The 25,871-nt window shown below is 39.0% G+C and overlaps 1 protein-coding gene across 1 annotated transcript; it reads left to right on the plus strand.

Moving 5' to 3' along the window:
• Window positions 1-7,327: 7,327 nt before the first annotated feature.
• Window positions 7,328-14,620, plus strand: LOC127663667 (interferon-induced very large GTPase 1-like). The gene has a single exon (XM_052155312.1). It carries the CDS (start codon window positions 7,328-7,330, stop codon window positions 14,618-14,620), a length of 7,293 nt encoding a protein of 2,430 aa, XP_052011272.1.
• Window positions 14,621-25,871: the final 11,251 nt, after the last annotated feature.

Below are 25,871 nucleotides of genomic sequence, written 5' to 3' on the forward strand. Positions count from 1 at the left end.
CTGGATGATTCAGCTGGTCTTGTATATATCAGAACCCCAATGAGATAGGCTATAATGATGGTGAAGGAATGGACTTGCCAGCTAGAGTGAGAGCAAACAGGCAAAGAGCAAGCTTCCTTAAGCCATGTCCTTTACATAGGCTCCCAACAGAAGGTATGGCTCAGATTAATGATGGATCTTCCCACTTCAAAAAGCTATATTTAAAGATGCATCTTCCCATCTCAAAAGATCAGATTAAAAGTGGGTCTTCCCATTTCAAATGATTTAATTTTAAAAATTCTTGAAAGTGTATTCCATATGTAGACAAGTTGACAGCCAAGAATAGCCATCATGGGTTATATGATGACATCCCGCCTTTTACATAAAATGTTCTTGAATTTACACATTTGTGAATATCCTAATTTTCCTTTTGTTATTTCTTGTTTCAATCAATTATGATCAGAGAAGGAAAACTTTATTACTTAAGTCTTTTAATATGTGTTGATATTATCGTATGCTTATCATATGGAAAATTTCCATGTGTCCTATCGAAAAATGTGTATCTTTTTCTAGGGGAGAGCATTATATATACACTCAGTTTTACTGGATTATGGTGTTCTGGTCCTCTTACTAAAGTTCTATAGAATCATATTCTTTACTGAAATTGCCATTTATAATTATAAAACTCTCCAATTATTTATTTGCACCTACCCTAGCAAGAGATAAGATATTCTAAAGAAACTTGAGCTTCTGTCTTTGGCTACCAGACTATTGAAAAATAGACACCTCCTTCCCTAAGTATTAAAAATTTCTCAGGTATTCATGATGAGGGAAAAGAAACTCAGAAGTTCTAGTGCCAATAAAAGAAGCTAGCCTCCCAGGAATAGATTTCACACTATTCTGACAACATATTAGATCACTTTGTAGGACAAAATGGAACCAAGACAATAGATAAAAGGGCAGGACCATATTTTGTCAGGACTTTTCTATACCTGTAGGTCATCTATATATACTCTTTTAAAAGTTACATTCATTTATTGATTGGTTTTCTGTATGTGTCTTTTATGCCATGGCATAGAAGTAGAAGTCAGAGGGCAGTTTGCAGGTATTACTAGGATTGAACTCAAATCATCAGGTTTAACAATAACCTTTACATGTCAAGCCATCTTGCTGGCCCTTGTATTCATTGTATTAAGAAATTGTATTAAGAAACGTCTATTGCCCAATTTTTTATGAGAGGAAGGGAGGGGGTGTATCTAGGCATGCACATTATAAATAAAGGTAGGGAGTCAACTCAAAGGAGATAGTTCTCTTAGTATAGATTCTAGAGATTAAATTCGTATCCTCAGGGATAGTGACAAAGACCCTTAGCCACTGAGCCAGCTCACAGGCCTCCTATTGTCTACTTTTGAATCAAATTTTTGCTTTTACCACTGAAATTTATTTTTAGTCCTCTATATACTCTAGATACTAATATCTTATCAAGTATTATCATTTTCCAGAGTCTTCTAACCTGTTCATTGTCAGTTCACTTCTTAGGTAATTTCTGGGTATAAATCCTACTCCCAGAATACATGTGACTTCCTAAATTCCTATAAACAAGGAGCTTTTACATCCTACTTCTACACAAAAAAAAAAAAAATCTCTCTCCCCGGTCTTTTTTTTTTGGTTTCTAGCATGTCTGTGGTTTTCTTTATAATCCCCTTCTATGTAGAAGTGGGTTGTGCTTTCTCATCCAAATACATTAGTAACTATCCTCCACATAGTAAATTTTATTTTATGCATTTCTTTATTGTTTCTGAGATAGCTCTAAACTAGGGGGAAAAGAATCTGTTGTTCTTTCTCTAGAATCAGAGATCAAGGACCCACAATAGAAACAAAGGCTATCTTCAAGACCTCTCTGCTGAGCAAAGGAAGGTAATCCAATTCCATAATACTCCCTAACCATTTTTAAGCTACCTTTTCCTTGAATCATTTCCTTTATTTCTGCTTCTTTGGTTGTTGGTTTGATTTTTTGATCAGTATTTTCTTTCTGATGGTTAATTTGTTCTTTCGGGTTGCTGACATAGATCATCTGTGAATAAAGACACTTTTAGTTATTCCTTTGCAATATATGTACCTTTTATTTGTCCTTTCCTCAGAATAAGATTCTCAGGAAATTTTTAATTCTTTGGAATTTGTTGAGTAGTCTGATGGCTAAAGAAAACAGCACTAGTGTCTCATTAAATTAGCTCCTCTCCTTCCAGGGCAATCACAGAAATGTTTTAACCATTATTCACGTTAAACTCCTTTTCTATCAGGCATTTTTCGATATCTAGTAAACACACTGAGGCTTTAAATACCTCATCTTAGTTATTTTACATTTGTTTGTCTGTCTGTTTATTCATTTATATGTCTGTTTCTTTATTAATATGTATGTGGGTATAGGTGGGTTAAGGTACATTAAGGAATGGAATCTGGTTTGTCAACCTTGTTAGCAAGTGCCTTTAGCCACTGATCCATCTCATGAGTTTTTTTCTTTTAGTTTTAAATATTTTTTATTCTTTAATTATTTTTACAGTCCAGACTTTATCTCCCACCTGGTCCATCCTCTGACTGTTTCACATCCTATACCTCCTGCCCCCTTGCCTCCAACCCACCAGATCTCCCTGCCCACCCCACCAGATCTCCACACTCCCTAGGGCCCCAAGTCTCTCGATGATTAGGTGCATCTTCTCTGACTAAGTCGGCAGTCCTCTACTGTATATGTGTTGGGGGCCTCATGTCGACTGGTGGATGCTTCCTGATTAGTGGCTCAGTGTCTGAGAGATCCCAGGGGTCCAGGTTAGGTTAGACTGCAGGTCTACCTACAGGGTTGTCCTCTCCTCAGCTTCTTTCAGCCTTTCCCTAATTCAACCACAGGGGTCAGCAGCTTCTGTCCATTGGTTGGGTGTAAATAACTGCATCTGACTCTTTCAGCTGCTTGTTGAGCTTTTCAGCAGATATTCATGATAGGCCCGTTTGTAAACACACCATAGCATCGGTAATAGTGTCAGGTCTTGGGGCCTCCCCCCAAAGCTGGATCTCCCTTTGGGCCTGTCAGTGGACCTCCTTTTCCTCGGGTTCCTCTCCATGTTTGTTCCTGCAGTTCTTTCAAACAGGAGCAATTCTGGATCAGAGGTTTTTACTGTAGGATGGCAACCTCATCCCTCCATTTGATGCCCTGTCTTTCTACTGGAGGTGGACTCTAAAAGTTCCCTCTCCCCACTGTAGGGCATTTCATCTAAGGTCCCTTCCATTGAGTCCTGAGAGTCTTTCACCTCCCAGATCTCTGGTACATTCTAAAGGGGGTAGAATGTACCAGACCTCCTACCTCTACCTCTCAAGGTTGTATGGTTTTTTTCTTTCTGCTGGACCTTAGGGCTTCAGTCCTGCCCTACCCCCAATACCTGATCATGTTCCCATCTCTCCCCCCCACCCCCTCCGCACTGTTCCCTTTCCCACCCTGGTCCCTCCTGCCATGATTGTTTTCTTCTCCCTCCCAAGTGGGATTGAGGCCTCATCACTTGGGCTGTTTGGCTTATTAACCTTCTTGAGTTCTGTGGATTATGTCCTGGGTATTCTGTACTTTTTTAGCTAATATCCACTTATTAGTGAGTACATACCATGCATGTCCTTTTGGGTCTGAGATACCTCACTCAGAATAATATTTTCTAGTTTTTTTTTTCCATTTGCCTGCAAAATTCATGGTGTCCTCATTTTTAATAGCTAAGTAGTATTCCGTTGTGTAAATGAACTACATTTTCTGTATCCATTCTTCTGTTATGGGACATCTGGATTGTTTCCAGCTTCTGGCTATCCAAAATAAGGCTGCTATGAACACAGTGGAACATGTGCCCCTATGGCATGGTCGGAATCTTTTGGGTATATGCCTAAGAGTGGTATAGCTGTGTCTTCAGGTAGATCTATTTCCAATTTTCTAAGGAACCTCCAGATTGATTTCCGGGTATTTTTACCAGTTTGCACCAGCAATGGAGGAGTGATCCACTTTCTCCACATCCTCTCCAACATGTGCCATCACCTGAATTTTTGATCTTAGCCATTCTGATTGGTATAAGGTGGAATCTCAGGGTCGTTTTGATTTGCATTTCCCTAATGACTAAGGATGTTGAGCTTTTCTTTAAGTGCTTCTCAGCCCTTCGAGATTCCTCCTTTGTAAATTCTTTGTGGTGGTTGGCTTCTTGAGTTCTTTATATATTTTGGATATTAGCCCTCTATTGGATGTAGAATTAGTGAAAACTTTTTCCCAATCTGTAGGTTGCCTATTTGTCCTAGTGGCTATGTTCTTTGTCTTACAGAGGCTTTCCAGGTTCACGAGGTCCCATCTATCAATTCATGACCTCTTTATCTTAGAATTTTATCAAGTTATTTTATGTATCTTCATTATACGGTTGGTCTCAATGGCTGAGTACACTATGAAAGTTCATATTCAGTTTTACTGACATAGAGAATTCAGGAGGCACAAGATAAAAATAAGAATGTGTCTTAAAACTTATGTTGTATTAACAAAATACCTGATATTTTATATATATATATACATATATGTATATATATATATATATATATAATTTATGGTTTAAATATATAACTTGGTAGGTGTGGAGAATAGAAGTAAAATTTTTCATGTAATTTAAAGAGAGAATAAAGGGATTGACATAAACAAAGTTAAAAATGCATCAAAAAGTCAAGAGAGAAAAATAATATACTGAGAATATAAATAAACTGGCTTACAATTCTGGAGATAGGGAAATCTAAGATAAAGGAACTGGTGCCTGGTCAATACCTTCTTGCTACATCATCCCATGAAGTTAGAGGAGTAGAAGAGTAAAAGGAGGCTGAACTTGCCCAGTTACAGTCACTAGCCCCATACATAATGGATAGCTCCCACTCTTTACTCCCCACTTCATATTACTATTAGAATGGCAAGTAAATCTCATTTTTCTATAAATTTGGGAAATAGAATTTTGAGTCTACAGTTATACCACCTTGAACATGCTTGATCTCATCTGAAAATAGAATTTAGCTCCTTCTATCATACTAATTTCTTTATCAAATGGCTGCTGGACTCTTTTTTTTTTCTTTTTTTTTCTTTTTTTGGTTTTCTCTCCTAAATGTATTTCCTTAAATACAAATTTTTTAAATCTCTAAATTCTGCTTTCCCCTCAATTGTATCTTTAAATCACTTCTCTTTTTACTTTTTAATATATGCAATTAAAAATAATCCATGTAGCACATTGCTTGTTAGATATCTCTTCAGCCATATATTCTAACTCATCACTCTTAAGTTGCAATTTCATAGAACCCTATAGCCAAAGCATGGGAACAGTTCAATTAAATTCTTTGCCAGCTTAGAACAAGTGGATCCTTGTCTCTATCTCTCCAATATTGTTTTCTGTTTGTTTGTTTGTTTGTTTGTTTGTTTTGGTCTAAGGCCTTCTGGGAATTACTTTAACTAACCACATTCTAATCCTAATATTAGGTAATTTCTAAGAAATTTCAGACTTGTCTTGAAAATTTTTTCTTCTGAGCCATCACCATAATTGTCTCTGTACTCTTATTCATGTAAATATAAGCTTTAATAGCCTATGCATCAAATTTCTTCCAGCCTCTAGTGTCCAACTCCAGGGCTATCTGTAAAATTTGACATTTTTGTCACAACAACCCATTCTCCACTTCTCTGGTATCTATTTTGTCTTCATCCCTTCAAGGTTGCCATAACAGGTTAATTCAGTCTGGAGGTTAGGTAGTTCAAGATCAGGGAGGCAGCCAGCATCAGAGTACAAAAATGCAAATGAGGCTAAACTTGCTCTTTTATAAAAGCATTAATCTCATCTTTAAAAGTATGACTGATAAAATACACCTTTAATCCCACTGCTCAGGAGGTAGAATCTCAGAATTCAAAGCCAGGTTGGTCTACATAACCAGTTCCAGTCCAGCCAGAGCTACATAGTGAGAACATAGCTTAAATAAATAAATAAATAAATAAATCTCACATCTTAATATTATACAATGGCAAATAAATTTAAATACAACTTTGAAGGACAATCAAACCATCGCAAACAGGTTAACTATGATTGCAACCCAACAAAAACATAAAGAAGGCAAAATGTAAAGGAGAAATAGCAGGGGAGTACAAAATGAAGTGAGATCGAAGGCAGGTTTAACAAAACAGATTAAGCATTAGTAGCATACTAAATTTATATTCAGAGAAAAAGAAATAAGTAGGACACTTTCTGGCTTAGACATATGGTAGTGTAATTCAGTAGGGCAAAAATGAAAGGAGGAAAGGAAACTTGAATAAGTATGAAACTGAAATGTGAAATCTTATCTCACTGAATGCTTTAGAGGCAATGAGGGTGAGATTTCCATAAAATTGACAAAATATTCGACACAGAGAAGTATTTGTGCCTATATACATAGGTGTGGATGCCATTAGTAAATAGTGTTCCAATGATTCAAAGATGATATTAACAAAAGGAGAAAATGAATAATAGTTACTGAAACACCATGAACTAGCAGTGTGTCTAAACACCAGGAAAGAATTTCATATTATGAAATGACCTACAAGGCCATGACAAGGCCAGGCATGCTGATGCACAAGGGTAATCCCAAAAGTCAGGAGGCCAAAAGAAAAAAATCATGAGTTAGAGTCCAGCCTAGACTAAAGATTGCCCGGCTCACAGTCCAGGCCATCATGAGCTACATAGTAAAACCCTGTCTGAAGAGAAAGGGAAAAATGACAGAGAAATAGGAATGGAACCAGTCAACACTGGTTTCATAAAAATTAATAAGGAAAACATAATCAATTGATGATATCACTTGTTGTTAAAAATATCAAACAAGAAACTCATGGATGTTATCAAATACTATCTTTCACATTAATTCCTTCAAAGCAATTGATTCTGTGCAAGATAACATTTAGGCAGTGGTGGTACACAACTTAGGTCCAGAACTCAGGAAGCAGAAGCAAGTAGATCTCCAAGTTCAGGACTACTCTGTTATACAGATTGAATTCCAGAAAAGCCACAACTACACAAGGAAACCCTGTCTTGAAACCAAATGAAATCAGGCAAGGAGGTAACTCACCACAGTATCTCACACACACACACACACACACACACACACACACACATAAATACACACACACATAAATACACACAGTTGTTTTGAAATACACTTGAACAATTACAGGAGATGAAAAAGACTAATGGAGTTGAAATATTAGTAAGTCACTTCTTTGGCCACACAGCTGACACTTCCTAAGGTCATACACAGACAAAACTAACTACTATCTGTTCCCCACAGAACCATGGAAACAGCAAAGTGCATCCCTGATGAGCCTCAGCTAAGAAGCAGAAGGAGGCATGATCTCCAGGAGATGCTGACAGAAGTGGGACTGTCTGTTGACTACTGGCTGCCTAAGCTTCAAGAAGACCTGGGTGTTGCCTCTGCAGAGGCCTTACAATATTTAGACAACAGAGACCTCCAGAAGCTGAAGTGCCAGACACAACACACATGGGAGAAGAAGGCCCTGGAGAAGCTGTTTGAGCTCTCACAGACAAACAGTGTTGCAGAGCAGCAGGAGACTCCAGGGGAGATGATAAAGAACAGGCAGAGGCAGGCAGGACAGGCACTGCAGGCTCTGAGAGCCTTGCAGTCAGAAGGGAAGCACAGAGAAGAAGAGGCAGTGAGGAGAGAAGAAGCAGAGTTGAGGCAAGCAATGGAGATCCCTGAGGAGTGCTGGCCAGTGCCTGAAGTGCCCCTAAAAGTCATCACTGAAACTATGGAGAGACATCTCAGTCACATGGAACAGACCCTGGCTCACAGTCAAAACCTCTCAGATGGAGACCTGGTAAGATGGGCATCTGGAGGGCTGGCCCTGCAGGGAATTTATAAAACCAGCCACCAAAGAAGCCTGATTCAGAAGAGAGAACAGCTACTCGATGTCCCTAAGCAGTTCTCACTTGTTGGCCCAGAACAGGGCACATGGATAGAAACAAAGGAATTTTCATCTTTTCAAGAACAAGCCATGTTTACACAGACTATAGAGATGATGGGTTTCAGCCCAACTTCCTTGGTAAAAGGTGAAGGTTGGGGGCTTAATCTGGAAGCTGGTATGGGTCAAAACAAACAGAAAGAATCTGAGGATACCCACCAATCGCATTCACAGCAAACTTATTTCTGCTCAGCCAAGTTCAGCTACATCCCATTGGCCACCTGCCATTTTCACATCAATCATCTTCAGCTCTCCAAGGCTGCTCTCCAGGAACTAAAAAGGATTGAAGAACTCCTGGAGCAGTCTACACACCCAGATGGATCCCACCTACTGAGGCACAGGGCTGAAAACTTTTTCCACAGGTTTGGCTCTCATGCTAACCAAGGCCCGCTGCACCTGGGGGGAATCTACTGCTGGAAGGCCAGTTCAGAAGGTTTCAAAAGTGAGCAATTGGCTGATGTAAAGCAGCAAGCAGAAGAGTCTTTGCATATTTACATAAGGGGCAGCTATAGTGGCTTTGGAGTTAAAGTTGGTGCAAATGTAAACATGGAAGACTCACATTCAAAAACGGCATCTTACAATACAACTCACCAAAATTTTCAAACCAAGATGCAACTATCTGTAGCCCAGATAGGTGGACCAGCAGAAGCAGATGGAATTGCCCAGTGGACAGCTGGTCTTGTAGCTAGCAATCAAACCTGGTCTGTCATTGATAGGGGACTCGAGTTGGTACCTATTTGGGACATCATCCTGTCTAGTCACAGAACTCATTTTAAGGATGCCCTTCAAGTGGCTAACTGCCTAAAAGACAACTACACTGCTCTGACCGGACTCCCTGCCCAGATTCAAGAAGGAGAAGAATTTCTTACTGTGAGAAAAGAAGCTAAGCTTTTCCTAGAGGATGTGAAATGCTGGGAGGTTTCTGATCCTGAAGAACAGCTTAGTAAGTTAATATATTTTATGCAATCATTGAGTCAAAAAATAAAAAGTTATGACATTTGGATTAATACATGCCTCACAGATTGGGATCTGCAGAATTTTCTAATAAGCATTGTCAACTTCTACAAAAATTCACCCACTTATAAAACTCAGTTTATTAAATCTCAGTTGTACAGCCTTCTAGAACCTCATGTCTACAAAGTAACAAACTTTCCTCAGGCACACTCTATCATACAGTGGATCAACCAGTCAGAGTCAGAGGAAGAGCAAGTCAAAATCACCTCATTTTCTGAATTCATTAAGACCTTACAGAAAACCCACAAGAAACTGATGGAAGTGAATTTCAAGAGTGAGTCCCCAGAAACAGTGGAAGAAGCGAAAAGAACGGCTACATATGAGGTCACCACAGCTCTCAGCTCCTTCTTGGAGTACCTCAGAGAAACAGAGCAGCCAGACATGCTGCTGCTGCTCCTCTCCATTGCAGCTGGCACAGGCTATCAGTTGGTAAACAGTATTTTTCAGCATCTCCTGGGGTGTGATGAGTTAAACTTCCTCTTGGATCAAATGCAAAGTAACCAACACAAATACCAAGAGCTTAAAAACATTTGCAATTACAGAGCCCAGGCATTCTTGGTGCTAACAGCTCTAAGAACCACAGTTGAAATCACAGATATTTCTACAGAAGAAAAAACACAACGTTTGACATTAATAAAACAACATATAGGGAACTTGTTGTCTGAAGAAGTTGCACATGTTCTCACAAAACATGGAGCACATCATGACTGGGAAAATCTAGAGAATGATTTGAGATTACTCACTGAGGGGGAGGATAAAGCCACCACCCCTTCTTTACAAATGGATGAGGTAAAAAAACAATTGCAAAGTCTCTGCCATGGAAAGAAACAGACTTTTAAACAACAAAGTAATGAAAACAACACAAAGGAAATTATAGAAAATGGACCTTTCCTAGACTTACTCCAGCGTCTAGGCCTAGACCATTACTATCCAAAACGGATGAACAGAGCTGACTTCCATCTGATCTATAAGACCTCTGTGTACAATTCACAGCCTAGATCTGAAAAGGAGCTTCCATTCTTTTTCCTACAAAAGCTACTGATGTTGGATTATGGAATGAGACATCTTGTCTTCAAAGATGATGAAAACATAAAAACCCAAACCTCCATAGGCTTCTCCAATCATGAGGATGAAGATTTTGATCCATATGAAGATGTCATTAAAGACAATGACAGTCCTAGCTATCCTTCAGCCACTGAGTCCCAGCCCCACATTCATCCAATGGATATCCAGATGGCCATTTTTCACTGCACAGATGATCTTACCAGGCAATATATCTTGTCTAAACTTACCATTTGTCAATTTGCGCTCCCCCTTGTGGTGCCAAATCCCAACACTTCTCAGATTGAATTTTATCTCTGGGCTCTCAGACAAATTAGGAAAAGTTGGCAAGAGTCAAGTAAATCTCCACAGGACAAGAGCTACAGCCACAAGAATCAGCAGATGTGTCATGTCTCCACCCCCATTGTGTCTTTCATTAGAGTTGGGAATGGCCTCTCTGCTTCCAAATCACAGATCATGAACTCTCTCCTCAGTAAACGTAAACATGATGTGTTTTTTCACAGACACTGCAGAGGAAGCAACAAACACTGTCTCCTGATGGAGGGAGTAGTGGAAATCTGCTGGTTCTGTCCTGGGGCTCAAGGAGAGGACATATTTGACAAGTGTCTGACCTTCACCAATCTTCATGGAGATGCCAAGGAACATAGCCAACAACTCAGCTTCCTGCAAGATGTCTCTTCTCTCATTGTGGTCCTCATGTCAGCCGACGATAACAATGAAGAAAACCAAAAGCTTGTCAGACATCTCTGTCAGTCATCAACACCTTTGATCTGCTTGATTGATGACAAAGAAAAGGCCATAGCAAATATTTCTGGTAAAAGAATGAGAATTGGCATAAAGAATAGAAATGAGGCAGAATTAACAGAGGAGCTCACCAATGCCATCAAACATTTTCTAGAACTCTCTAGCACTGCTCTCAGTTTAGAAGACTGTTCACAGAAAGCTCGAGAACAAGGATTCCTTATTGATGAAGACCAGATAGACTGCAAGGAAGCCAAAGAAAAGGCACAGACTATAATGGCCCTCCTGGAGGAATGCAAGCTATCTCAGACAAAAGAAAATTTACTACCCCTTCAAGGACAACTTTGGCACCTTTGGTGTAAAAAAGACAAAGAATTCTATCATCTGAGAGAAAAGGGGAATCGGAGCATTGAACAACACAAGAGTGAGATTGAAACAGATAAAAGAATAATTCGACGTCGGCAATTGGAAAAAGCCTTTCCTCTCAATGATTTAATGCGCTCTGTTCTTGAACTCCTCCAACACTATTCAGAAACCCATAACAAACTCTACTTTTTGCAGTGGCTGACTCTGTTTTTTGACAACCTGACTATAGAACACCTGGAAAAATTACATGAAAAGCAAAAATCTTTGTGGTTAATGGCACAAAGAGAAAAGCAAAGAGCAGAGAAGAGCAACTCCCTGACACTCTGGCAGAAGCAGATAGAAGCCATCTCCACAGAGATTTGTGACTGTACTTTAGGAATTGAGCACCTTCTCCGAGAAATTGGCCAGATCTATGAAGCTCTGGAAGAAACTTCCTCCTCTAGAGATAGCCTTTTTCTCTCTCTCCCTGAGATTGCTGCAGACCTGATGATAGCTGGAGTTCCCATTGAGCTGATGGATGGGGATGCCTCATATGTGCCTCTAAAGTGGGTAGCAGCTATTTTTGACAAGATCTCAGAGAAAGTTGGAGACAGAAGGCTGTTTGTTCTCTCTGTCCTTGGCCTGCAGAGCTCAGGGAAGTCTACCCTGCTGAATGCCCTGTTTGGGCTGCAGTTCACGGTCAGTGCAGGCAGGTGTACCAAGGGGGCTTACATGCAACTCCTCAAGGTGGAAGAGACATTCATAGAAGAACTTGGCTTTGATTATGTGCTTGTTGTAGACACAGAAGGACTTCGGGCTCCAGAACTCAATAACAAATCCCAGAATTGGGACAATGAGTTGGCAACCTTTGTGATCGGTCTTGGAAACTTGACTCTGATCAATATTTTTGGGGAGAATCCCTCAGAGATGCAAGACATTCTACAAATAGCTGTCCAAGCCTTTCTAAGGATGAAGCAAGTGAAAATCTCCCCCAGTTGCCTCTTTGTCCATCAAAATGTGGGAGAAGTTACAGCTAAAGACCAAAATATGGAAGGACGGAGGTGTTTAGAGCAGAGACTGGATGAAATGGCAGTAACAGCTGCAGAACAAGAAGAGTGCTCAAATGTATCCCACTTCAATGATGTCATTAAGTTTGATGTCAATAATCATGTCTACTACTTTGCTCACCTCTGGGATGGCAATCCCCCAATGGCCCCTCCTAATCCTCGTTATAGTCACAATGTTCAGGAACTCAAGAGTAGAATTATTTTGACTGCCAAACAGGAACCCAGTGGTAGTATCATGAAGATATCAGATGTCAAATTTCGAGTCCAAGATTTGTGGAAAGCCCTGGTCAATGAGAACTTCATTTTCAGCTTCAGAAACACCAGGGAGATCATGGCCATGAGCAAGCTGGAAACCATGTATAACCGCTGGACCTGGGAGCTGAGGAGTCACATGCTGGACTTTCAGAACCAGCTAATCAATCAGATTCAGAACGGGAAAGTTCAGGCACTCAAAACAAGCATATTTGAGGCTCCAATGACAGAAAAGTATATAGCGATTAAGCAAGAACTTGAAAAATATTTCAGTGAAGATCCAGACAATGAAATACTGGTTCAATGGAAAGCAAATTTTGAAAATAAATTAACAATCCTTAAAGAAGCACTTATTTCAGACACCAGAAGGAAAGCCAATGAACTTATTCATTTAAAAAAGAATCAAGAAAGGCTGGATAAGAAAAAGTCAACTTATGAAAATGAATTGTTGGAAAGAAGCAGAAAGTTGGCTTTAACTGTAAAAGGTAAAGAGTTAAATGAAGAAGAGTTACATGAAAAATTCAATCAACTTTGGAAAAAATGGGTCTGTGATGTGTCCTTAGATCTTCCTCCAGTCATAGAACCTGACATTGACACAGATTCTGAAAACATCCTCTGGGAGTATTTCCAAAAGGAGATAAACATGGTGGACATACTAATGAGATATTCTGAAGACAAATTTCAAATAAATTATGATGAACATATAAAAATGAATAAGAAGTATAACATCATGACTCGGACATTAAAGGTCTGTGACAGGGAATCCATTAATATGACTACTGAAAATATTATTACAAGATTTAATGAAACTATCAACAATATTCATAAACAACAGTGTGATTATAATACAAGTTATTTCCATGAAATCCTGAGAATAATAGAAGAGGAAGTAAAATCTGCCCATACTGAGGAAAGATATACATTTACAAGCAAATATATCATTGAGTTGTCTTTATGCCTATTCCAAAGAGCATCTAAGAGTTTTAAAGAAATGCACAAGGCATTCAAGAGAGCAAATGACCCTGTAAACTATCTGGAGAGAAAGAAAGATGATTTCTTTATGAGTTTTAAGATCTCCTGCCAAGGTGCCACCTCCATCAAAACATTTGTTGATTTTCTTTGGCACAAGCTCACCCCTGCTATCTCTGCCACCATAAGGGGGAAAATGGTCATTAAAATTGCTGGAGACATGCGATCTAGCTGCCCTGAATTCAATGGAAACAGGGCTAACCTGGAGAAACATATTCTCATTTCTCTGGCAGAAGAAGAAAACTTTGATAATTATTGGCGGTACCTACATTATACAAAATCTTTTTTTAGCAGCTATATTGAAAACCATATTAAACGATACTGTTCAGATGAAGGAAGTAAAAAAATAAAGACTTTTTTAAAAATAAGTTTAGGTGACATCAAGAATGCCATCCTGTCTGCCATTCATGAGTCCACAGCAATAGCTAAAGATAAAGGTAGCACTGCATCTGGCTGGCTGGATTTATTCTGTGACCACCTAGGGAGCAACCTGATCTTCCCAAGAAGAGAACTGGTAAGCATCGAGCACCAGGAGATAACAGATACTGAGTTTCTGAAAGAAGCCATGAGCACAGCTCTGGATCCTGCAATGAGGAAAGTAGAAGAGGACTGTTTAAGTAAGCCCATGGATGAAATGGTCCCTGACATTGAGAACATTCTCTCTGAACATCTCTGTGGCTGCTGGAAACAGTGTCCCTTGTGTAATGCAATTTGTACAAACACCATTCCCCAACATGAAGGAGACCACAGTGTGCCATTCCACCGTCCTCAGGCTGTCAGTGGTTGGCATAAGATTAAAACAGACCACTTTGTCATTGATTGTTGTACCAGTTCAGTAGCAAGTGATCGCTTTATGCTTTTGGGAAGTAATCGGGAAATCCCATATAAGAACTACCGGCAGGCAGGAGGGGATTTTGCCACATGGAGCATCACCCCAGATTCATCCACCCAGTCATACTGGAAATGGTTTGTCTCACACTTCAGATCAAAACTAGAGGAAAAATACCAGAAAAAATTTACAGATACAGGTGAAATCCCAGCAGCATGGGCCAAAATCACAAAGGAGGATGTGCTCAATGACTTGAAAGAACAATAATACTCAATAAGTGACCTGATATCAGAAAGAGTCACAGCATACCTAAATAATTCTAAAACTCCTCCTATTACCAAGAGTCTCCAATATTTCCATTTTTTGAACAAAATGTGTAAAAGCTAGAAGTTTTACTATAAAATATCTTTAATTTTCTTTGTCTCGATTTCTGCTGGTTCAAAATCTAATTATCATGGCTAGGAAGATGTCTCAGAAGTTATGAGCAGGTGTTGTTCTTGTTGAGAACATGGGAGAGTTCCTGGCATCCATTTGGCAGCTCCACAGCCATTTGTAACTCCAGTTCCAGAGAATCTGATACCCTTTCCTGGCCTCTGTGTGAAGCCTGCATACACAGCATGTAGTCATAACATACAAAAAAATCAGTTACCAATATATGTGAACATATGATAAAATAAAATCCACTTAAAATACCTAAGTCATACTTCAAACCATAGCTATGTATATTTTTACAGTATATATACTTAGGGACATTCCTGTCAGTTACAGTGGAGATACCAGGAAAGGAACGATAAGGTCTGTTCATATGAGGCTAGCACATATGCAGCATTCTACAGCATCCAATCTCATAATACATGAGGTATTCACTTATAAATGCACTCTAAGATTAGAATAAAGAATATATAGAATCAATTCTATAGAATACATAGAAGTAGAGAATATAGTAGCAGCTATCATGGGATGAGGATAGCATAAGGGAAAGGAGACATTATTCAAAAGGGAGAACATCTCAGACACAAGAAATAGGATCTGTTTCACCATGGTTAATAATGTACATTCTGAAACTGCTAAAAGAGCACATTTTAGATGTTCTTTTTTTTTTTAACTATTTCTTTTCTTTTTATTTTCTATATTCTTTGTTTGCATTCCAAATGCTTTCCCCTTTCCCGGTTTCCCCCTCCCCATATGTCCCATAAGCCCTCTTCTCTCCACCCATTCTCCAAACACCTCCCTCTTTTTTCTCTGTCCTGGTACTTCCCTACAAAGCTGGATCAAGCCTTTCCAGGATCAGGGCCCTCTCCTTACTTCTTCATGGGAATCATTTGATATGCTAATTGTGTCTTGGGTATTCAGAGCTTCTGGGATAATTAATATCCACTTATCAGTGATTGCATTCCATGTGTATTCTTTTGTGATCGGGTTACCTCACTTAGGATGATATTTTCCAGGCCACCCATTTGCCTAAAAATTTCATGAATTCATTGTTTTTAATTGCTGAGTAGTATTCCATTGTGTAAATATACCACATTTTCTGTAGATGTTCTTGAGTCAAAAGGTGATTAGTATGTTACCTGATGGATGCTTACTTGCTCGTATGTTTATATGCTGATTTGCTCATTTCACAATGTACGAATGGCACTACATTGAATCCATTAATAAATATAAGCAATAAAGGCATTAAGTTTCAAAAATGTAAACATATAGGTTTCTTTTATAATTAATTTATTTATTCACTTTACACATCCCAATATCAGCACCCCCTCTCCTCCTAGGAGCCCCTCAAATAGATCCTTCCCCCCATTCAATGCTCTCTTCCTCTTCTGAGTCCCACCGCACCCCCAGCATATCAAGTTACATGTAGATTTCTTAAAAGAAGACTGACAATTATGCCAAGGTTTTCAGTTGTTTGTTTGTTTGTTTGTTTGTTTGGGGAGGATTGAGGGGGATTTGGGGGGTTTTTTATGTCTTGCTTTTAAACAGGGTCTCATGTAATCTAAACTGACCTCAAATTCAATGTGTAGCTGAAAATGACCCTTAACTCTTGATCCACCAGGCCCACTTTATGTGGTACTAGAAATTAACTCCAGAACCTTATTGTATTAGGCAAGCACTCTGCCAATTATACGGAGAATATCTGAAAGGATTCTCTTTTTCTTGAGGATGGAATTACATCAATATGAGAAAGTCTAACAATTGAGATGTGTCTAAAAACTACCTCCTTAAGTTTAATGTTTTTCATTTGGACGTTGGAGAAAAAATATGCAGAGCACATTTTATTTCACCTTCCCCTCAAAGTTGCAATTCTCTTCATTCCAACACCTCAGTATTAATTAGGAAAACAATTTAACATTTTATGTTAGCACTGTGTTACATGAGTTGACAAGAGAGGGAAGGGGAAGTGTGATATCATCCCAGATACTGTAATAATCACTAGTACTGCTATCACTGTAATAATGGTGGCTGTGGGAACATAGTCACTATGCCCACACAAGTACCTTAACAGTGAAACAGTAGATTTTTCATGCTTTTTGAGAGAATAAATCAATCACTGAAGTAAAATAGAAATATCTACAAATAATATCAAAACAGTGTAACAGAGCATAAGCTTAAGTTATTACATGATAGTGCCTCTTCTTATTCCTTTCCTTTCAAATAACATTTTACTAGGACACACTGATAGGCTTAAACAGCCTCATCCACTCCTCACTAGGCGTAATATGCAATGTGACTCCTTGGGAAATCACATTGGATACTATAGTTAATGCTTAATAACTGTGACTATAGCTTAATAGTTCAAATACACTTCAGACTATTGAAGTCTTTGGGAAATTTATTAATAGTTAAAATGATTCCAATATTAATCAACCAAATACTGAACAAAATAACTGCAACAATTATATTTATCGTTGTAAAATGCTGTTTTGGATTCCTCAGAAGCATAGTTTTACACACAAGTGAATTATTAGAGAAAAGAGAAGCAAGAAGAGAAAGGAAGCAGGTAGGATGGCACATCTTATTATTCTAGCACTCAGGATGCAGAGACAAAAGAATCCAGTATCTGACACCATCCTGAGCTACACAGAAAGACTCTACAAAAGGGAGTGGGGAAGAAGGAAAAGATTGTACATAAAACTTTAAAGTAGTAGGTATAATGTAAGTGCTGAGAACGAGGGAAGCAATCCTCCAGCTCTAATTAAGAGCATTAAACTCCTAATTAGATGGCTTAGCCATGCATATAATCTCAGTCATGTAACTCTGGATAAATTTATCATCGCTGCCTCATTTACTTCATCAACAAAATAATACCACCCAGGTATGCGAATGACTTAATAAAATATATGTGTTTGGCACATGGTATGTGTTTTAATGTTAGTTGTAACCAGTAGCAGCAACAAAAATAGCAAAAATAGCATTAGCACAATGATATAGGTTTTTAATATTATAATTATTGTTGCTATTATGCTTTAATATGTTTATGCTTATATAGTACTCAGTTATAAATTCATGAAAAAGCAGGTCAAAATTTTACATTTGGAACCAATTAGTGGAATTATTCTTCCCCCTGTTTTTTTTCCCTCTAGACATGGTTTTTGGGGGTTTTATTTTTGGTTTTTTGTTGTTTTTTTTTTTGTTTGATTGTTTTTTATTTTAGAAAACTGAATTAAAACTTTCAAGTTCAAAATAGGTATGGAAAATGGAGGAAAGGTAGACTACATGCATTATTAGATTTCTTGGACAACAGCTATCAAATAACCTCCAATATTACTATTAATCCTAATATAATCCAAATGATAAAGATTTGCATTTATTCTAAATTGGAAAAGATGTGAACCAGGGCATGTCTTCCAATAAACAGTCTCCCTAATAGTTTCTTCTTTTTGGAACAATTATGTCTGATCCACAGACTAGGCTGTAGTTCCTATCAACTCCTCAAGAGTAAAACAAATGCTTCTCCAAACATCTACTTCGAGGAAGAACTTGCTGGCCGAGTGAGGAGAATGCAGCAAGCATCCACTCTTTAGCGGTCAAGTTGTTCAGATCTGCCTCAAACACACAAAGCCTCTTTATTGGAGGTCATGCCCTTCCTGGAGCTCTGCAAACACTGAGCACGACACAAAGACCCAACCGTGCAACCTAACACAGGATGCTCTAACGGTCTTCACCTTCTCTAGAGCTTCTACCTATTCAAGAAAGTTTGTGAAGCCTACATCACCATTCAACTTTTTCCTTTACCAAGATTTCCTTCTTTCTCTCTTTGTTCACAGGTGTTTATCTCTAACAAATACCTCTGTTACAGGTATTTCAGCACCTTCCTCTGCATAAACTAATTGGTAACATTCTTAAGGCCCTAGTAAAGGCTGCTAAATACAAATAAATATGAACAACAGTTGTGAATCATAAAAATATAACACAAAAGAAAACTAAGGGCAACCTAACATTCTCTTCCCAAATCTGTGGGAAGAGAATCCTAAGTATTCCAAGCCTTCTGTAAGTCACCAGCAAGCAGGAAACTGAGTACTAGGCATATGCTAGCTTTTCACTGATGTGACAAACACCTGAGAAAACAGATCTAAATGAGGAAAAATGTCTTTGGAGCTCAATTTTGGAGGTTTTATTCCATGGTCACTTGGCCCCATTGCTTTGGGCATGTGGTAAGGCCAAACAAATATGGCAAGGAGGATATGACAGAATAAGACTGCTCATTAGCCAGGCGGTGGTGGCACACGCCTGTAATCCCAGCACTCAGGGACGCAGAGGCAGGTGGATTTCTGAGTTCGAGGCCAGCCTGGTCTACAGAGTGAGTTCCAGGACAGCCAGGACTATACAGAGAAACCCTGTCTCGAAAAAACCAAATCCAAAAAAAAAAGACTGCTCATTTAATGGTGGCCAGGAAGCAGAATGGGATAGAAGGGTTCTGGAACAAAATATGTCTCTCAGAGGCTGGTCCCAATGGCTATTATCTCCAAAGAGCCCCCTACCTCTTCAGATATCATTCAGCTACAAATTTATCAATAAAGCGACCCATTTATGAGGTTGGCATGTTCATGACCTAACAATCTCTCAAAAGAGCTGCTATATAATGACCAAGACAACCAAACTAAGCCCTCTGACCTCTTTAAAGTATTAGGGAGGAGCATGAGACATAGCTGTTGGGTAGGAAACTCATCAGCAAGTGAGAAAACAGAAAAGTAGACAAAAAGAAAAGTCAAACTGACTAATAGAGCAAGGACAGATCTTTTTTCATGAGCCTTTGAATTGCCATCAAGGTAAAAAGCAGAGGCCTTGCAAAGTCATTCCTTAGAAGAGAAATGGAGGTAACAGTTAAATTGAGACTAAATAGGAGCCTCGCCTTGTTCTCCCTGGGCTTCCTGCTGGAATTACTCCTGTTAATACTAAAGCTTTATCATGGCATGTGATGGAAGAGACCTATTAGTGCAGGTAGAGAGTCTCTTCATCCATCCAAAGGCTTTCTTACTATGACAAGAAATGAGGTCTGCCCTTAAGAGTTGTTTATCTCCCCAGTGAAACTCCCTTGGAGAAACCTAAATTTTGGTTTGCAAGTAATCAACTGGAGATAGCCTCTGGGCTAGGGACTGGGTCATGTGTTCATCTCTCCTTTTCAAAAGCTCCCTGGACTTGACATCTAGTTATTGGGTCTCTACAATTCCAATGGGAAGAGAAAATGAAAACTGTGGTGCAAGATTTAGAAGCACAGATAACTGCATGAGAAACTACACATCTTAGTAAGAGTTTATTTTTTTTATTTGATATATTCTTTATTTACATTTCAAATGATTTCCCCTTTCCTGGATCTCCCCTCCCCGAAAGTCCCATAAGCCCTCTTCCCTCCCCCTGTTCCCCAATCCAACCCTTTCCACTTCCCTATCCTGGTATTCCCCTACACTGCTGCACTGAGCCTTTCCAGGACCAGAGCCTTTCCTTCCTTCTTCTTGGGCATCATTTGATATGTGAATTGTTTCTTAGGTATTCCAAGCTTCTGAGCTAATATCTGCTTATAATGAAATTACAATAGTAAGGGTTTCAAACACCTTCACAACTATGATTCCTCCCCCCCGTTTCCTGGGTCCTAGCACTCATATAAACTCTAAAAAGTCCCCAGAATTTCAGTTGTCACACAATCACAGAAACTATCTGCAGCAGGCAAAATCATACCCCGTAAGAGCACAAGGCAAAGCAGTCAATCCAAAGCAGCCCCATATACCACACCTGGGATTAAAATAAAAACACATTCTTATAATATTTCTGTATTTTTAAAGCAAACAAAATTTCAAAATTCTCACTACAATTTTGTATCTCGTAATCTAGCTATTATAATTGATTGTTCTCACAGGCTTCTAACTTCTGAGACCACCTGATTCCACCTGAAACAACACTAAAGTTGCAGGTCCTTATGTAACCACCAGATGGTGGTAATGAGTTTTATCAAGATAATCCCAACTTCAGCACTAAAAATAATTAAGGCCAAATAATTCTTTGTTGTGGTGGACCATCCTATACATTACAGGAAGATAAGCATCTCTAAACTCTACATACTGTACACTGATACAATTTCCAACAGCTATGATTTTAAAAAAAAAACCTCCATATAGCTTTGAAACATTTGCAATCACAATGTAGCCAGATGTGGTGGCAGAAGCCTGTAGTCCCATCAGTGAAGAGGCTGAGGTGAGATAACCAAAAGTTTGAAGCCAGCCTGGGCTACAAAATGAAACCCTATTTCAAAAAAATGAGGTAAAGTTGGGGGGAAAGAATCACTATACAATGAAAGCTGAAAGGATTTTAAGTTGGAAAAAAATCAAATGTTGTAGGAATATTTGAAAGTTTGTGTCTTCTTTTTCCCAAGAGAATAATTCATTCAGTTGAAAATCAAAATTGTGGGGAAACATTAAAAATGTAAAATCACTCCCTTGTGCATATTTTAATGCTAATTCTCCTTCCAGGTTAAAAACATAATTTTGTACACTCGGCATAATTACACACACTCTCATATCAATCTCCTTTCCCATTTAAAAAAAAAACTACTACAAATATCTTTCTACATCAGCAAATAATGATATAGTTTAAAAATTAAACACCTCTATCATATAGATATGATAGTATATATGATCACCAGATCCATTCTGAGAAGCAACTGGAGTTCCTAGATTTTCCTGCTTTAAATAGAATTGCAGTTAAATGTGTGAACATATAACTTTGCACAACTCAATACTCACAGTGCTTCACACTAAACATTTCCTATAAGTGCATAATTTTGCCATGACTCAGCGAATTGAACTATACAAATCATTTCTAAGAGATGTATACAAATGACATTAAGAACACAGATTAAAATATGGTTAGGCCATTTAAATGCAAGATAAAATGTTGGCAAAAGATAAAGAAATAATAGCTTATACGTCAGGTTTGCCATGGATATGAGTCTAGGGAAAAAGTAATATTTTCTGCAATGATAGTCATAACAGCCTGTCCCTATTTCTCGTACTCCCTGTGAGCAGCACATGGCTGGATTTTTCTTCTTCATGTACCCTGTATCTATTACAGAACCTGGTACTTAATGGGCCTTCTCATACTTAATTGGGGTCTTTATTAGAAACCTTCCTACCTAGAAAACATTCTCTTCAAAAAAGAAGGGATAATCATGTAAGTGTCAAAGAGTTATTGATACAAGTGCAAATCCTTCCAAATTTCCAAATATTCAAAGACAAATTAGCAAACATAAATGAGAGGAGGGAAGAAGAGGGACTGGTCGATTTACATGCACTCTCTGATCCTTTCCCTCCTCTTCTGAAGACCTTTAAAAGAAGAAATCTCAATAGCCTTGAAGAAAGAAAATCTGGGAGTACATCTGAAATGACATACAAGAATAATTTATTCTCCTTTTTCAATAATCTGATGTCTTGTACAAGTCCCCATGCACTGATTAGCAGGAGAAAAAAACAGTAACTGTTCCATCTAGCTTAAACTTAATGCAATCTGACAGTTTTGGTGTATATATTCAAGGACGAATCGAATTTCTATCAGGTAAAAGAATACTTGATCACACAGACTCTACCCGGGTTTGGTGGAATTGCATGCAATCTCCTAGCACAAAGCTCCTTCAGTCTTTTTCTGTTATAACAGCGCCATCTGGTGGTCTCTTGTGCATAGCTCTTTAGCCATCTAAGTATCCTGCAGGACACACTGCTGAATTGGCAGTTAGGCAAGCAGGCAGGCATGCAGAAAGGATTATGCCAGCTACAGAACCCCAAGTTTACTGCTACATCCTCCATCCTACAAATGGGCCCATTTGTCCATACTGCCAGTGATAGCTACTTTTGTGTCAACTTGACACAAGCCTGAGTTATCCGAAAGGAAGGAAACTCAATTGAAAAAAATGCCTCCATAAGAACCAGCAGCTGGAAGGCATTTTGTCAATTAGTGATTGGCTGGGGAGGTCCCACCCCTATTGTGAGTGGTGCCATCCCTCGACAGGTGGTACTGAATGTCTTAGTTGACGTTTTATTGCTATAAAGAGACACCATGTCCATGGCAACTCTTCTAAAGAAAAATATATTTAATCGGGGCTGGCTTACAGTTTCAGAAATGTAGTCCATTATCATTATGGCCCAAAGCATGGCAGCATGCAGGCAGACACAGTGCTGAAAAGGAAGCTGAGAGTTCTACATCTTGACCCACAGGCAGCAGAAGGAGACTAAGAAACACCAGCCAGACTTGAGTTTCTTAGACCCTCCCAAATGACCCACTTCCTCCAAGAAGGCCATACCTACTCCATCCAATAAGGCCACAGCTCGTAATAGTACCACTCCCTATAACCAAGCATTCAAACAACTAAGTCTATGGAAGCCATTCCTATTCAAACCACCACAGTGGGTTCGAGAAGAAATCAGGCTGAGTAAGCCATGAGAAGCAAACTAGTAAGTAGCACCCCTCCATGTATCAACACCTTCCTCCAGGGTCCTGCCCTGTTTGAGTTCCTGCCTTGACTACCCTCAAGGATGGACTGTTACCTAAAAAAATGGGCTATACTAAATGCCTTCCTCTCTAACCCTAACCAGGACTCCACCATATGTAGTTGAACCAGCTCTACTATGACAGGCTAATGATAGTACATTGCATATGCAGTCATTTTTTCATGTAACATTTACAGGCTCTATAGATTATGATATGGACATCTTTAGAGATCTTTATTTATACCATATCAAAGATTGACCCTCATGGATTGAGGCTAACAACGGTATATGAAGTGGAAATTTTTGGTTTCTTTGGAGACTCAGTTGTGTCATGTGATGTTTTTCTGGAAACTGTCTTATGAGAGGAATTTTTACTGAGATAGACACATGGGAGGATGTTTTGCTGAGAACAGACATGTGGTATTTTCCCAGAAGCTACCTGGGAAAAGGATATGGTGTTTTTCTACAACAGACACTTGAGAAAATACATGATATTTGGAAAGGGTATTAATATAACCCAACAGACAGTGGATGACACTGTGGCAATGGTTTACCTTGCCACTCTGCTGGTCTTTGTTGGGCTTTCCTGATGTTGATCTTCACTGACTACACTATGGTATTGGTTCACCTGGCCTTCACTGATCATCATTTGTCATGACTTAGCAGAGAGAAATGCGCCAAAGAACTTCTGGTGGTATTCCAGAGGCTTCTTGCCACTTCTGAAGACTCAGGCCGATTGAAAGAGCCTCGCCCACCATGATCAAGTAGGCTTTATCCCGGGAATGCAGGGTTGGTTCAATATACAGAAATCCATCAATACAATTCACTACATAAACAAACTCAAAGAACAAAACCACATGGTCATTTCATTGGATGCTGAAAAAGCATTTGACAAAATTCAGCATCCTTTCATGCTTAAAGTCTTGGAGAGGACAGGAATTCAAGGCCCATACCTAAACATAGTAAAAGCAATATACAGCAAACCGGTAGCCAGCATCAAACTAAATGGAGAGAAACTTGAAGCAATCCCACTGAAATCAGGGACCAGACAAGGCTGCCCCCTTTCTCCTTATCTTTTCAATATTGTACTTGAGGTACTAGCTCGGGCAATTCGACAACATAAGGAGGTCAAAGGGATACAAATTGGAAAGGAGGAAGTCAAACTATCATTATTTGCAGACGACATGATCTACCTAAGTGACCCAAAAAACTCCACTAGAGAGCTCCTACAGCTGATAAACAACTTCAGCAAAGTGGCAGGTTATAAAATCAACTCAAGCAAATCAGTGGCCTTCCTATACGCAAAGGATAAGCAGGCTGAGAAAGAAATTAGGGAAATGACCCCCTTCACAATAGCCACAAACAGTATAAAGTATCTTGGGGTGACTCTTACCAAACATGCGAAAGATCTGTATGACAAGAACTTCAAGACTCTGAAGAAGGAAATGGAAGAAGACCTCAAAAAATGGGAAAACCTCCCATGCTCATGGATCGGTAGAATCAATATAGTTAAAATGGCCATTTTGCCTAAAGCACTATACAGATTCAATGCAATACCCATCAAAATCCCAACTCAATTCTTCACAGAGTTAGAAAGAGCAATTATCAAATTCATCTGGAACAACAAAAAACCCAGGATAGCTAAAACTATTCTCAGCAACAAAAGAAAATCTGGGGGAATCAGTATCCCTGACCTCAAGCAATACTACAGAGCAATAGTGTTAAAAACTGCATGGTATTGGTACAGTGACAGGCAGGAGGATCAATGGAACAGGATTGAAGATCCAGAAATGAACCCACACACCTATGGCCACTTGATCCTCGACAAAGAGGCTGAAAACATCCAATGGAAAAAAGATAGCCTTTTCAACAAATGGTGCTGGTTCAACTGGAGGTCAGCATGCAGAAGAATGTGAATTGATCCATCCTTGTCTCCTTGTACTAAGCTCAAATCCAAATGGATCAAGGACCTCCACATAAAGCCAGACACTCTGAAGCTAATAGAAAAGAAACTGGGGAAGACCCTTGAGGACATCGGTACAGGGAGAAAGTTTTTGAACAGAACACCAATAGCATATGCTCTAAGAGCAAGAATTGACAAATGGGACCTCATAAGGTTACAGAGTTTCTGTAAGGCAAAGGACACCATCAAGAGGACAGATCGGCAACCAACAAATTGGGAAAAGATCTTCACCAATCCTACATCAGATAGAGGGCTAATATCCAATATATATAAAGAACTCAAGAAGTTAGACTCCAGAAAACCGAACAACCCTATTAAAAAATGGGGTACAGAGTTAAACAAAGAATTCTCACCTGAAGAACTTCGGATGGCGGAGAAGCATCTTAAAAAATGCTCAACTTCATTAGTCATTAGGGAAATGCAAATCAAAACAACCCTAAGATTTCATCTTACACCAGTCAGAATGGCTAAGATTAAAAATTCAGGAGACAGCAGGTGTTGGAGAGGGTGCGGAGAAAGAGGAACACTCCTCCACTGCTGGTGGGGTTGCAAATTGGTACAACCACTCTGGAAAGCAGTCTGG

Source organism: Apodemus sylvaticus, chromosome 1 (genome assembly GCF_947179515.1).
Source record: "Apodemus sylvaticus chromosome 1, mApoSyl1.1, whole genome shotgun sequence".
Lineage (NCBI taxonomy): Eukaryota > Metazoa > Chordata > Mammalia > Rodentia > Muridae > Apodemus > Apodemus sylvaticus.